Source organism: Solanum dulcamara, chromosome 8 (assembly GCF_947179165.1).
Source record: "Solanum dulcamara chromosome 8, daSolDulc1.2, whole genome shotgun sequence".
In the NCBI taxonomy this organism is placed as follows: domain Eukaryota; kingdom Viridiplantae; phylum Streptophyta; class Magnoliopsida; order Solanales; family Solanaceae; genus Solanum; species Solanum dulcamara.
This window is the reverse complement of record NC_077244.1, coordinates 76,293,199-76,309,127: the sequence shown is the minus strand read 5'-3', so window position 1 is coordinate 76,309,127 and position 15,929 is coordinate 76,293,199. Positions and strand designations below refer to the sequence as shown.

The window sequence follows — 15,929 nt, the reverse complement described above, 5'->3', positions numbered from 1 at the left end:
TATATAGCAAGGATGATGAAGAGAAGCAAACGAACAGGAAAAAGTATAAGTTAGCGAATAAGGAGGCGAAGATGGCAGTTTCGACGGCCAAAACGGCAGCCTTTGAACGCCTCTATGCAGAACTAGAGGAAAAAGGCGGAGATAAGAAGCTATTTAAGCTTGCCAAGGCGAGAGAGAGGAAGTCACGCGACTTGGATCAAGTGAAGTACATCAAGGACGAGGATGGTCAAGTACTGGTACAGGAATCCCGCATTAGACAGAGATGGCAGTCATACTTTCACGAACTCTTGAACGAAGGAGGGGACAGAGACTTTGTGTTGGGAGACTTGGAGCACTTGGATAGGCGTCGCGATTTTGGGTATTGTAGGAGAATAAAGGTTGAGGAGGTTATGGGAGCTGTTCGTAGGATAAGCAGGGGAAAAGCGACCGGACCTGACGAGATCCCTGGGGAATTTTGGAAGAATGCAGGTAGGGTAGGATTGGAGTGGCTGACTGCGCTGTTTAATATCATTTTCAGGACATCGAAGATGCCTGAAGAATGGAGGTGGAGTACAATCATTCCCGTGTACAAGAACAAGGGAGACATTCAAAGCTGCAACAACTATAGAGGTATCAAGCTGCTAAGTCACACTATGAAAGTGTGGGAAAGGGTGATAGAAATGAGAGTGAGGAGTAGTGTGTCTATTTCAGAGAACCAGTTTGGATTTATGCCGGGGCGCTCGACTACAGAAGCCATTCATATCTTAAGGAGATTGGTAGAGCAGTATAGGGAGCGGAAAAGGGACTTACACATGATATTTATTGACCTAGAAAAGGCCTATGACAAAGTTCCAAGGGAGGTCCTATGGAGATGCTTGGAGGCGAAATGTTTACCTGTGGCATACATTAGAGCGATTAAAGACATGTATGATGGAGCTAAGACCAGGGTAAGGACGGTAGGGGGGGACTCGGAGCACTTTCCTGTTACGATGGGGTTGCACCAGGGATCGACTCTTAGCCCGTTTCTATTCGCCCTGGTGATGGATCAATTGACTAGACAAATACAAGGTGAGGTGCCTTGGTGTATGTTGTTCGCAGATGACATAGTCCTGATTGACGAGACTCACAACGGAGTTAACGACAAGTTGGAGGGCTGGAGACAGACGTTGGAGTCTAAAGGATTTAAATTGAGTAGGACCAAGACAGAATACTTGGAGTGCAGTTTCAGTGGCCTGCCGCGTGAGGCTGACGGGGAAGTGAGGCTTGGTACCCAGGCCATTCAAAAGAAAAGAAGCTTCAAATACCTTGGGTCTATTATACAGGAAGATGGGGATATCGACGACGATGTTTCACACCGCATCAGTGCAGGGTGGATGAAATGGAGGCTCGCCTCCGGAGTGCTGTGTGACAAGAAAGTGCCACCAAAACTCAAAGGCAAGTTCTACAAAGTGGTGGTTAGACCGACCCTATTGTACGGGGTGGAGTGTTGGCCAATCAAGAAACTTCATGTCCAGAAGATGAGAGTCGCGGAAATGCGAATGCTGCGGTGGATGTGTGGGCACACTAGGATGGATAGAATTAGGAATGAAGATATCCGAGACAAGGTAGGAGTGGCATCGGTGGAGGACAAGATGCGGGAAGCGAGACTGAGATGGTTTGGGCATGTCAAGAGGAGAGACATAGATGCTCCAGTGCGGAGGTGCGAGAGGTTGGCTATGGACGGTTTCAGGAGGGGCAAAGGGAGGCCGAAGAAATATTGGGAAGAGGTCATTAGACATGATATGGCACAGTTGCAGCTCTCCGAGGACATGACCTTAGATAGGAGGCTATGGAGGACTCAGACTAAGATAGTGGGCTAGGTGGCCGATCGGTTCTCCATAGTAGTCGTAGTCGCGCTCATTTGTCTTAACATAGGATTTTGCATGGGATTACTGCTTATATTAGTTGGCCCAGTCTACTTTGGGTATCCTATTTTATCTATAGTAGTTAATGCCCCTTTATCCCCGATCTTTCCTACCCTGACTTTATCGCTTTATCGCTCTCATTATTTATATCTTTATATTGTCTGTTATATGTCTGGCTTTACTGACCTATGTCTTGTTTTTCCTTGTTTTTCCTTGTTTCTCCTCCCTTGTTCTTCTCTCTTAAGCCGAGGGTCTTTCGGAAACAGCCGCCCTACCTTTTAAGGTGGGGGTTAGGTCTGCGTACACTCTACCCTCCCCAGACCCCACATGGTGGGATCACACTGGGTTCGTTGTTGTTGTTGTTGTTGACTATAGATAAAGATGATTTTTCTCTATAGATTAAGTATTATATCTTGACCATCAACTCAGAGAGGAGGGAAAGTTTTATGACACTAGTCATATATATTGATATTTTACTTTGCCCCTACACCATATGGAAGACTTTTTTTTGGCAATATTTATTTTAGAGCTTGATTAATTTAAATTTGTGTATTATGAATATAAAATCCTTTCCACCAAAAATGATTTTATTATGATTTATTTCGTTAGGTCAAATTTATTAAGTGATTTTATTGATACAAAATAAAGTTTAATGACTTTGTTAGATAAATTTTTAAAGTTGAATGACCTTTAGAAATATAGACAGTGCACACATTTCATCATTATGTTCATTAAAATCCCCGGCTTGATCATTAGCACCTCCAACTTGATCAGCATTAGTGTCTCCATCTTGATCACTAGGAGCTTGTTCATTAGCACCTCCAACATGTTCCTCGTTATGCTGAAGCAACGTTACATCATTATAGTAAATAAACTTGTTCCTGCCACAATATACTCATTTATATATATGTTTACAGTCTCAATTTGCAAATTTGTAATTAGAACTTATAACTTCATCACGAAATATCCTACTTTATAATTTCTGAACGGTTTCGGACTGCAATCTGGAGAAATCATAGATTCTGTATTTTGAAAAGAAAAAAAAAGGAAGAAATCGTCTTGTTCATGAAAATCAAGTGCTCAAGCTTTAATATTACTTTCATGTTATGAATTAACTAACTTGACAATTTTATAAAGGAAGAAGAACAAGAGAATATGTATATAGAAAGTATTAATAGAGAGGGTAGTAATATAGAGAGAGTAATAGCAATTCTTTCTCTTATGTGTTTTGTGTGTTTTTACATTGAAGTTTAAGGCTATATTTATAGCATATTTACAAGTGGAGGAAAATATTAATGGGCATTTTACCCACTTAAAAAGTAAATGGACTATCCACCATTTTAAGTGGACAACCATTTTACTTGGTTGATATTACTTGGTTGATAATACTTGGTTGATAATACTCCCCCTTGGATGTCCACGAGAAATGTGCCTCGTTAAAACCTTATTAGGAAAAACCCAGTGGGAAAAAGCCTAATGAAGGAAAAAGAGTACACATATCTGATAATACGCCTTGAGTGCTGCCTCATTAAAAACCTTATCACGAAAACCCAGTGGGAAAAAACCTTGACTAAGGGAAAAAGAGTACAGCGCGTATTTTGCTCCCCCTGATGAAAATATCACTTAATATCTCGAAGACGACGCATTCCAATTTTGTATCTCATTTTCTCAAAGGTTGATGTTGGCAATGCTTTGGTGAACATATCCGCCAAATTGTCACTTGAACGAATTTGTTGGACATCTATTTCACCCTTCTTTTGAAGATCATGAGTGAAAAAGAATTTTGGTGAAATATGTTTTGTTCTGTCTCCTTTGATGTATCCTCCCTTCAGTTGAGCTATACATGCAGCATTGTCTTCATACAATATTGTTGGAGCGTCTTTTGTCAAAGAAAGACCACATGTTTCTTGAATGTGTTCAGTTATTGATCTTAACCAAACACATTCTCGACTTGCTTCATGAATGGCTATTATCTCTGCATGATTTGAGGAAGTGGCAACCATAGTTTGCTTTGTTGAACGCCATGATATAGCTGTACCCCCATATGTAAATAAATAGCCTGTTTGCGATCGACCTTTATGGGGATCAGATAAATATCCCGCATCTGCATAACCAATCAATTGTGACGTGGAATCATTTGAGTAAAACAATCCCATATCAATGGTACCTCGAAGGTATCTGAATATATGCTTAATTCCATTCCAGTGTCTGCGTGTTGGTGAAGAACTAAATCTTGCTAACAAGTTTACTGAGAAAGCTATATCTGGTCTAGAATTGTTGGCAAGATACATTAATGCACCAATTGCACTAAGGTATGGTATTTCAGCACCAATAAGTTCTTCATCATTTTCATAAGGCCGAAACGGATCTGTATTAATATCAAGAGATCTCACAACCATTGGAGTACTCAATGGGTGTGCTTTATCCATATAAAATCTCTTTAAAATATTTTCAGTATATGTTGACTGATGGACAAATATCCCATTTGTAAAATGTTCAATTTGTAGACCAAGACAAAATTTTGTCTTTCCAAGATCTTTCATTTCAAACTCCTTTTTCAGGCATTTTACTGCCTTTGAAAGTTCTTCTGGAGTTCCAATAATATTTAAATCATCAACATATACTGCTATTATGACAAATTCAGATCCAGACCTTCTTATAAAGACACAAGGGCAAATTGAATCATTTTTATATCCTTCTTTTAGCAAATATTCGCTAAGACGATTGTACCACATTCGCCCTGATTGTTTCAACCCGTACAAGGATTTTTGAAGTTTTATTGAGCAATTTTCTCGAGAATCCTTGTATGCTTCAGGCACTTTGAACCCTTCGGGAATTTTCATAAAAATGTCGTGGTCCAATGAGCCATATAAATAGGCAGTGACCACGTCCATTAACTGCATTTCAAGCTTTTCATGAACTGCCAAATTCATTAGATACCTGAAAGTAATTGCATCCACCACAGGGGAATATGTTTCCATATAGTCAATGCCAGGTCTTTGCGAAAAACCTTGGGCTACAAGTCGTGCTTTATATCTTACGACTTCACCCTTTTCATTTCGTTTACGCACAAAAACCCATTTGTGCCCTACTGGCTTGACACCTTCAGGTGTTCGAACTATTGATCCGAAAACTTCACGTTTTTCAAGTGAAGTTAACTCTGCTTGAATTGCATCCTTCCATCTTGGCCAATCATTTCTCTGTCTGCATTCATCGACAGATTTTGGTTCAAGATCCTTATCTTGTTGCATTATTTCAATGGCAACATTATAAGCAAAAATATTATCGACCACAATATTATTTCGGTTCCACCGTTTTCCTGTCGAGACATAACTTATTGAGATTTCTTCATTCTCATTATTTTCAGGTACTTGGACCTCCTCGGTGGTATCACCATTTGTTGTGTCTCTGGGCTCTTCTTGAGCACTCGCCTCCAAATTATGATCATCTTGATCATTCATTCCTTTCCTTTTTCGAGGATTTTTATCTTTGGAACCAAATGGTCTTCCACGTTTTAAGCGTGGTCTAGATTCATTTGCCTGAATAAGTTGTCCTACCGGTACATCAACTCGAACTTGAGCATTAGCAGCTGGAATATGCGATTTAGTAACCCGTGGAAGGTTAGTAAATGCATCCGGCAGTTGATTTGCAATATTCTGCAAATAAATCATCTTTTGAACTTCTTGCTCACATTGATTTGTTCGAGGATCTAAATGAGATAGTGACAATGAATTCCAATCTATCTCATTTTTCATCTGCTTATGTTCTCCCCCTAATGTTGGGTATACTGATTCATCAAAATGACAATCAGCAAATCTTGCCGTAAATAAATCTCCAGTCATAGGTTCCAGATATTTTATAATAGAAGGAGATTCATACCCAACATATATTCCCAACCTTCTTTGGGGACCCATCTTTGTGCGATACGGTAGAGCAATTGGGACATATACCGCACACCCAAATATTCTAAGATGGGATATATTTGGCTCCCTTCCAAACGCCAACTGTAATGGGGAAAATTCATGATAATTTGTTGGCCTTACGCGCACAAGTGCTGCTGCATGCAAAATAGCATGCCCCCATACTGAAATAGGAAGTTTTGTCCTCATTAGCAATGGTCTAGCTATCCATTGGAGGCGTTTAATCAATGATTCCGCTAGACCATTTTGTGTATGTACATGAGCGACCTGATGCTCAACTTTTATTCCAATCGACATACAATAATCATTAAATGATTGAGATGTGAACTCACCAGCATTATCAAGACGAATTGTCTTTATTGCATAATCTGGAAATTGTGCTCTTAACCATATAATTTGAGCTAACAATCTCGCAAAAGCCATGTTGCGAGTTGATAATAAGCACACATGTGACCATCTTGTAGATGCATCTATCAAGACCATATAATATTTAAATGGTCCACATGAAGGGTGAATTGGCCCACATATATCACCCTGTATACGTTCCAGAAACGCAGGGGATTCAATCCCAACCTTAGTTGCTGATGGTTTGATAATCAGTTTTCCTTGGGAACAAGCAACACAAGAGAATTCCTTAGATTGAAGAATTTTCTGATTCTTCAAAGTGTGCCCATGTGAATTCTCAATAATTCTGCGCATCATATTATAACCGGGATGGCCCAACCGGACATGCCAAATGATAAAATCATCAGAATCAGTAAACCTTTTGTTTACAATGGCATGTGATTCAACAGTACCAATATTTGTATGGTACAACCCAGAAGAAAGTGCAAGTAATTTTTCGTGCACAATTTTCTTCTCCATATTTATTGTAGTAATATAAAGGTATTCAACCTTTCCTTCATTTGCAATCTCAATATGATAGCCATTTTGGCGAATAACCTTGAAACTTAGCAAGTTTCTTTGAGACTTACTACAATATAATGCATTATCAATTACCAATATCGTTCCTCCAGGTAGTAATAAGGTTGCTTTTCCAGAGCCTTCAATTAATTTTGTACTACCAGATATTGTATTGACATAGTCCTTTTTCATAATCAAATGACAAAAATATTTCTTTTCTTTTAATATCGTATGAGTTGTGGCACTATCCAAAATGCACATATCTCCATTATTCATCTTGAATCCAATTGAAGACTGATAAATTTATTTATCTTCATAAAATAAAAATGCATTGTAAGAAATAAAATAAGTAACAATTTTGCTAGAAAAACATAAGTCCTTTTTTTTTTTTAAGTTAAATTATGGTAATTTATAATTAAAAAAATTATATGATTCAATTATGATGAATGTTACAATAATTTAGTTTATGGAATTGTATACTTATTAACCTTAAATAAATATTATACACAAGTATTAAAAACAAATATAAAATATTATAAAACATTAATATAATATTATTCATCATGTATAGATAATTTGTTTATTGACAAAAATAATACAATCATTATATATTATTAATGTCTAAAACATTAACAAGAATAAATAGTTATTATAATGACATTAAATAAGGCGAATATTATTTTTAGTAACAATATGATATTAAGATTAAATAATAGCACACTAATAGTAATTAATTACAACATTGTAAAATAGCACAATGTAATAAATAATATACAATTATCATAAAAATGTAACCTTGATTATTATTTTTTTTCTTCAAATACATAAACATAAAAACACAATAATTCGAAGTACATGATAACATATTGAAAAATATGAAATTAAACATCAATTAAGATCCTTAAAAAAATCTTCAACCTCCAAATGAGTAATATCATTGAGGTCATTAAAATCATCATCCCTTAAGGCCATATTTGCTTCAATATTATCATTATTCAAAGGCCTTGCCTCAACATTATTTTCGAACGCCAATTGTGACTCTATCCGAGCATTAGAAGAAGAGGCACCACATCTATTTGCCTTTCTTTTAAAAGAATTTTGATAAAGTCTTACAAAATGCTCAGGCGTCCGACATTCATTTTTCCAGTGGTCTTTCATGCCACAACGATGACAGTTACTTTTTGAAGGGCCATTTTGAGAACTGATATTGTTCTCCCTTTTATGTTGACCACCATCACGACGATTATTATATCGTCCTCTGCCATTGCCACGCCCACGCACATTATTGTGACCTTGATATTTATTATGTCTTCTTTCAGACTGGCCATGTGCTTTTACCATATTTGCCTCCGGTAACAGAGCAGTTCCAGTGGAACGGGCTTCATGATTTTTCATTAAAAGGGCATTATGTTGTTCAGCCACCAGAAGGCATGATATCAATTCAGAGTATTTTTTAAAACCCTTTTCACGGTATTGCTGCGCTAATATTACATTAGAGGCATGAAAAGTAGTTAGTGTCTTTTCTAACATGTCCTCATCATTTATATTTTCCCCACATAATTTTAATTGGGAAGTTATTCTAAATACAGCAGAATTATACTCAATTACGGTTTTAAAATCTTGAAACCGTAAGTGCATCCACTCATAACGAGCCCTTGGCAATACCGTTGCCCTGAGGTGGTCATACCTCCCTTTTAAGTCTTTCCACAATTCAAGTGGATCTTTCACTGTCAAGTATTCCATTTTTAGGCTTTCATCTAGATGATGACGAAGGAAAATCATAGCCTTTGCTTTATCCTGACTTGATGCTGTATTTCCTTCAATTATAGCATCACCAAGACCCTTAGCGGTAAGGTGAATTTCAGCATCAAGTACCCATGACAAATAATTTTTACCAGAAATATCAAGTGCAACAAATTCCAATTTTGACAAGTTTGACATGATGAAAATTAATTTGAAAGTAACAAAGATAACTTAAAAATTAAATTTCTTTAGTAGATATACCTGATATAGAAGTTAATTTTCTGAAAAATTAGAGCTTCGTGCTGATAACGTGTTATGAATTAACTAACTTGACAATTTTATAAAGGAAGAAGAACAAGAGAATATGTATATAGAAAGTATTAATAGAGAGAGTAGTAATATAGAGAGTAATAGCAATTCTTTCTCTTATGTGTTTTGTGTGTTTTTACATTGAAGTTTAAGGCTATATTTATAGGCATATTTACAAGTGGAGGAAAATATTAATGGGCATTTTACCCACTTAAAAAGTAAATGGATTATCCACCATTTTAAGTGGACAACCATTTTACTTGGTTGATATTACTTGGTTGATAATACTTGGTTGATAATATTTCATTGTATTTTCAGTGCACACAATGCTTAGTGGCTAGATATATAAAATTGGATAGTAAAGCAAGTGAGGATCAGTATGACAGAGAACAACTAGGACTTAAACTAGCATTGAATATTTTATACTTTATAGTATTATAATAGACAACTTTTCACTATAGGATAATCAAGCATATCACTTAGAACAATTTATAGAAAAAAATGTTTGCATTTTCATCACTAGATAGTTCATATGTCTGGATTTAAATAAAATATTATCTATATTGTATGATAAACCAGTTGATCAGCATCTTCATTTAGTTCGTTGGCGCCTCAATCTTGATCATTATCATGTTCATCAACGCTCCATCGTGAGCATGATCCTGTTCATCAGATGCCTCCACCTTGATCATGATCCTCTTCATTAGCACCTTCATCATCTTCTTCATCTGGGTCAACAAACATCCGCTCATTATTCCAAAAAACAAGTTCCATCCTGCCACACACACACACAAAAAAAAAATCATATTAATACCTTACATATCATATTGCATATACGTATACAGGAGTTGCATTTTGCCTAATGGTAAGAAACTCACGTGTTCATCAAGAATCTTCCTTCTCTAATATACACGGTCCGATTGCTATAAGGGACTACAATCTGAATAATAGATAACTATTCGTTAAAACGAACTGCAAATGAATAAATTCAGCACGTACGTAATATTAATTAGCATCTTAATTACAAGTTTCATCCCTAACAGCATTCCACATTTGACGCAGTAAACAGTATTTCCATTAACTTGTCTATGGTATTTCTCTTCGTCCACTTGCACATTAAACCTGTATTTATAAACAGAAAAAAAATTAGGCAAATAACAAAATTCCAAGTTGCTGAATGAAATCACGATACTTACATTTTATCAAAGATCACTTTAGTTCCATAATCCATCTGCAAAATTACAAGGCAAAAAATTAGCTGTATTTTTGTGCCAGAGTACTCAATTTTATGACACAAATCGCAAGCAATTTCATCAAAATGTATACTTTCAATCCAACAACGATATAATATAAACGCAAGAAAGACGCAGAGAGAGTAAGAATCTGTACGTCATCAATGAATTCGTGGACTAATCCAACTCGGGTTTTGCATACAATACAGAGGACGGAATCCTCTTTCGGAAATTCATCATGATCAACTAAAAACAGCACTCCATTGTATCAACGATATGTTCAACTGTTACAGGACAAAAACACATAAGAAATGAAAAAGAATCAAAGTGTTGTAAATGTAACAGATAAAAAATGTAACAGAGATGGTTGATAATGAGAATTTTAAAAAATCCAGTTATGTGGGTTTTCTGAAAGGAGACAATTTGAATAGCACCTTTTTAACTTGAATGGGTTGTGATCTTTTTGATTAGTTGCAATCGTAACTCTTATGATGAGTTGTGTGATTTTTCTAATAAGCCACAAAAGCATTTATTCATTGTATTCGATCTATTTGATATACCGCTAAATTAATAACAAATATATTTATTTTATCATAAAAAAAAGTAATTTATACTATCAATACAATGACTCAAAATTTTGTGATCTCAACTATTTTTCTTAACAATTTCTAATTTCTGTTTTCAGAGTAGTACAAGAAGTTATTTCTTGACCTTTAGAAGAGAAAGTTGAAATTGCTTCACGAACCCGTAGAAAAAAAAATCTTATTTTAAGAATTAGGTTCTATAATTTACCCTCCAAATTATATTTTGTAAGAATTTATGACACTGGTCATATATATTGACATTTTACTTTGCCCCCTTCACCATATGGGCGACTTTTTTCGTTTCGCATTAATATTCTAAAAAATTTCATTACGAAGATAAAACGCTTTTTAATTAAAAACAATGCTAAAAAATTGTGACCTTTCAGTAACGACGATGGACACATTTATCCCCCACCAAAAACTTTAATATATAATACCATCCGAGGAAATATTTTGATATAATAATACACTTTCATCGAATGTAAAAAACGATAAGTTACGCAACATGTAAAGAACGATAGTACAAGAGCTAAAACATATACTCCCCGTGTCTCAATTTATGTGGTATAACAAATATTTTAAGAGTCAATTTTTTAGTTTTTACAGTGAATTTGGAAATAGAAAATTGAAAATTTTAAAATAAAAGTTACATATTTAAAAATTATGATTTTTTTTATAAGTTTTAATAATTTTAAATATTTAATTTAGAAGACGCCATGATAAAAGAACTAGAGCCTGTTTCGATGGGCTTAAAAAAAGTAACTTTTATGTATGAAGTATTTTTAGAACTTTGAACTGCTGAAAGTTATTTTTATAAATAAACAGTTGACTGTTTGGATAAAAGTGTTTATGTTGAAAATAAGTGTTTGAATTTTAGGATTAAAAGAATAAAAAGGGTAGTTTGGAAATTTAGTTAAAATATAAGGGATATAAAAGTAATTTATATGGTCAAACAAAATGACTTTAAGCACTTATAAAAAAAAAAGTTAGAAATCCTAACTTTTTATTTTTGACTGACTTTAAAAGTTTTATGGCTTAAAATTAAGTATTAGACAAACACATCCAAAAGCAAAAAAGAGACTTAATTTTGAAATTTGAAACATAACTCATAAATTACGAGGAAAGGACTAGTGAAACAGTTCGCTGTAGAAATCTACACTACTCATTTTATTTAAAATCCCTAGATCTTCCAATCAACGGTTCATATTCAGTTTCCGCCTCTCACATGGATCGACACTCCCATCCGTCGACGACCAAGTAAATCCCCAAATATTTAGCGGCTACGATTTATTGCCCGCCACATTTCGAACTCCCCTACCAAATATAAATACCCACCATCGAAAAGACAACATTTCACCCAAAATTCAAAACCCTACAATTTTCATCATCTTCAAATTTCTGTGTGAAAATGTCTGGACGTGGAAAGGGAGGCAAGGGATTGGGAAAGGGAGGAGCCAAGAGGCACAGGAAGGTTCTACGAGACAACATCCAGGGAATCACTAAGCCAGCTATTCGCAGGCTTGCTCGTAGGGGTGGTGTGAAGCGTATCTCCGGTCTGATCTATGAGGAGACCCGTGGAGTGCTGAAGATCTTTTTGGAGAATGTGATTCGTGATTCTGTAACTTACACTGAGCATGCCCGGAGAAAGACTGTTACTGCTATGGATGTTGTATATGCCCTTAAGAGACAGGGAAGGACTCTCTATGGATTCGGCGGCTAGTTTGTGGTTTAGATCAGTTGTTAGGTTGTTGATGTAGATCTCATGGAAAATTATGCTGTTTCTGTGTTTTGCCATCTCTGTAACCGTTGTTCTAGTTCGTAAGCTCCAGATATTGTAATTTCTCATTACATATTCAACGAACAAAATTCAGTTTCTAGAAATTACAGTGGCTATCCTCCAGCATCGTTGTTAATTGATTGAAATAACTTAGTGGGTAAGCATTAGCTTTGTTACCAATGTTTTAATTTAGATTGCTAGTGCTAATCTTAGTTTGTTTTCTAGTAATAGATTACCTTGTTATTTGATTGGTATACCTCATTCAAATTCGAATTGTCTATCAATGAAGATGGAAAGGCACACATGAGAAAAGTCATAAATATGAGCATTTCATTGTTTTTGTTGAGCTATCTTTCAAATTTGGTCTTGATCCTTAGGTCTTCTTAGTTAGCCATCTATAGGATATGTTTTCAAAAACAGATTTGATAAATACATGAGTAAAATCTATAGTGAAAATAATGTATAAAATAAAAATACAGAAATAAAATAAAGTAAAGATAAACAAGCAAACAAAACAACACTTATAAGTGATTTTGAGCCAAAATAGCTTATGAAGACTTTTTTTAATGTTTGGGTAAATTTAAAAAAGCTTATAAGTACTTTATTTTAAGCTAAAATGATAAAAATAAGTCAAAAAGCATTAAGTTAAAATTTTTGACTTATAACTTTTGTCTTATAAGTCAATCCAAACTGGTTCTAAGATGATATGTGATGGTGAAAAAAGGTCAATATAATTTCAGGATTATACTCAGCGCCAAGGTTTTGTGGTGTAGTTGGTTATCACGTCAGTCTAATACACTGAAGGTCTCCGGTTTGAGTCCGGGTGAAGCCTTTTCTTTTACAGTTTTTTATTAGTTTCCCTCTTGTTGATGAAAGGCTGCCAAGTTCAGAAATCAAGTTTTTGTTACCTCTAATCTTTTGGCTCAACCATTTGAATTGAAAACAAACAACTTTTGCTCAACATTAGCATGAATCCTTAAATATGTCTAGACTACAATCAACTTGCAAAAGGAATACTATGCTAACATATAAGAAGTATTACATTTTGTAAAAATCTAGTCCTACATTATGATTCAGTAGGCAGTCAATGTAGTTGTTTCACATCCGTAGATTCAGATCAAGATTGCCCAGTCCATCAGCAAGTTGATCAACGACGCCTCCATCTTGATCCATAGGGGCAGGTCCAACATTGGCTCGTCCATTTTGTTCACTAGGAACCAATCGAACAACAGCTCCTTCACCTAGTTCATGAAGAGCCTGGTCAATATCAGTAGCACTTCCATCCTGTTCTTGATAGATCATGGGATAACCATTCCAATAAACAAGCTTGTCTCTGCAACAAATTAAAACACTGATTTGTATTAACACCTTACAAGCCATAGTGCATCTAGTTGCATTTTGCATATCCGTAAGAAACTTACAAATTCATCAAGAATCTTCCTTCACTAATTTCCAGGGATGGTCGGGGCACAGTAATCTAGAGAAATGAATAAATTCTGTTAAGAGAAAGAACTGCAAATCATCAACAGTATTGCCATTTACATGAAAAGGAAATTAGGTAATTTGGGATCTTACAAGTTTCAACCCAAGCAGCATTCCGCATCGGACACAGTAAACATCAGCAACAGTATTGCCATTTACATGGCGAAGATAATTCGCGCTGTCTAGCAGCTTCACATTAAACCTGCATACATACACACAACGTATAGTCATATATACAAAGCGTATCTACGTGTATATATAACCTGCATATATATATACACAACATATACTCATCTATATAATACATCCTACTACTCAATTTTCGAAATTGCATGAAATCTTGAGACTTACACACTCTTAAAGACCCCTGTTCTACCATTTTGCACCTGCAAAATGCACCAGATAAAAACAGTTAACAAAATAAGCTGTTTTGTGCTTAGTCAAAAAATATAACAAAAGCAGATAAGAGTACTGAATTCCATGCTTAATTACATTTTACAAATAGCTGTTGAAATTAAGCAAGTGAATTGATCACATATACTCTTTATGGACTAGTAACAATTTCATCAAAACAATACAAAATAGTTTCCCTTATTGAAAACTTACAATAACAACATACCTAGTGAAATTCCACGAGTGGAGTCTGAGGTGGATAAAGTATACGCAGATCTTACCACTATCTTGTAGAGGTAAAGAGGTTGTTTTCAATTACTTTACTAATTGAAAACGTAGTAAAGTAAAAAATCATTAAAATAATTCAAGATTATCTTAAATCATAGTTTTCAAAGATCTGCAAGAAAAATTCTTGGTTAAACAGTAAACATCATAAACACCATTCTCATTGTATAAACACCATAAAGAAATGAATTTGATAAAAAGATGTGCAAGAAAAACTCAAAACATTCAAAAATGAAAGACAAACGGATGCAGAGAGAGTGATGAGAAAAATCTGTACGATATCAAGGTGATCCTCGACAAATCCAACTTGGGTTTTGCAGACATTACAATGGATTAAATCCTCTTCGCGAACTTGATCATATGTATAAGTAATTACCACCATTGTATCAACTTTGTCAATCAAGAACCTGTTACAGAACAAAGAACAAAATGGGGAAGAAAGATCAAAGATTATTCACTGCTGAAAATCAATGAGAAAAGACTAGCTGATAAACAATGTACCTTATCCAAGAGAGCGAAACTGATTTGTTTTCGATCGGAGCATCAAGCAGCGCTTTTCTCCTTTCAAACAAATAAAAATGATTGAAGAAAGAGAGAGTAGAGGTTCTTTAATACATAGAGGACTGAGAAGAGGTTCTTTAATAATTAATACTGAAAAATCAGTTCTTGACCATATGTATACAGATTGGAGGGACTTAAATATAGCTAATATTTCCTTTTCTTCTTTTATTCACTTCATTTATGAGAAATAGAGTTGGAATTTAATTATGTGACTTGTAAAGATTTCACTAATAAAAATCAAATTATTAAAATACTAGTTTTACGTGCGCCTCGCACGTGTAGTCTGACGGTTACAATCAAACTTATATTTAAACGTAATAATTGTTTGATATAATTAATAAACGTAAGTGTGATAATTACGTAATTATGATCATTTGTGATATTATAGGTTTGTAGTTGTATTAGCAAGGGCAGATCCAGGGGGCTCGAGGGAGTTCAACCGAACCCCTCGAAAAAATATTATATTGTATATATAAGATTATGTTTTTAGTTTTTATACATATGTATGTATAGGAGCAGATTTACATAGCTTGGACTCGATTGAAAATCTATATATATATATGTATATTTGTATATATATATTTATAAAAAAATTATAAATATTAAATATGACACCCTTAGAAATAATGAACCTTGTGATGTCAGTGGTGAAAGCCAAGACATTGGTAGCAAATTTATTGTAAAAATAATTGTGAATAAGGAGACTAGAACTCTAGGGTTCTTGTAAGTAAAATCTTAACTAAACCAACAGAACAAAACTAAATTTTATATACAAATTTGCTAATAAATATTAAATATTATCTTGCTCTACGCTAGAGTTTTTTTCATAGGTTACTATTCAAAATTCTGGATCCCCC

The 15,929-nt window shown here is 34.8% G+C and overlaps 2 protein-coding genes and 1 non-coding gene across 3 annotated transcripts; 2 read left to right on the top strand and 1 right to left on the bottom strand.

Moving 5' to 3' along the window:
• Positions 1-11,912: 11,912 nt before the first annotated feature.
• On the top strand, positions 11,913-12,475 carry LOC129898784 (histone H4). The gene has a single exon (XM_055973462.1). The coding sequence runs from the start codon at positions 11,983-11,985 to the stop codon at positions 12,292-12,294; it is 312 nt and encodes a 103-aa protein (XP_055829437.1). The 5' UTR covers positions 11,913-11,982; the 3' UTR covers positions 12,295-12,475.
• Positions 12,476-13,109: 634 nt separating this feature from the next.
• TRNAI-AAU (transfer RNA isoleucine (anticodon AAU)) lies at positions 13,110-13,183 on the top strand. The gene has a single exon. It is a non-coding gene; the product is annotated as a tRNA-Ile (tRNA).
• Positions 13,184-13,287: 104 nt separating this feature from the next.
• Positions 13,288-15,219, bottom strand: LOC129901078 (protein yippee-like At3g08990). The gene is made up of 6 exons (XM_055976196.1): positions 15,013-15,219; positions 14,789-14,918; positions 14,185-14,219; positions 13,927-14,035; positions 13,773-13,828; positions 13,288-13,684 (listed from the first exon to the last, which is right to left on the bottom strand). Exons 2-6 carry the CDS (start codon positions 14,891-14,893, stop codon positions 13,450-13,452), a joined length of 540 nt encoding a protein of 179 aa, XP_055832171.1. The 5' UTR covers positions 14,894-14,918; positions 15,013-15,219; the 3' UTR covers positions 13,288-13,449.
• Positions 15,220-15,929: the final 710 nt, after the last annotated feature.

Coding starts and splice junctions, on each gene's coding strand:
- LOC129898784 (XM_055973462.1), top strand. CDS start 11,983: ATGTCTGGACGTGGAAAGGGAGGCAAGGGATTGGGAAAGGGAGGAGCC.
- LOC129901078 (XM_055976196.1), bottom strand. CDS start 14,893: ATGGTGGTAATTACTTATACATATGATCAAGTTCGCGAAGAGGATTTA. Junction 13,829..13,926: donor TGCTGCTTGGGTTGAAACTT/GTAAGATCCCAA, acceptor TCATTTCTCTAG/ATTACTGTGCCCCGACCATC. Junction 13,685..13,772: donor GGAAGATTCTTGATGAATTT/GTAAGTTTCTTA, acceptor AATTTGTTGCAG/AGACAAGCTTGTTTATTGGA.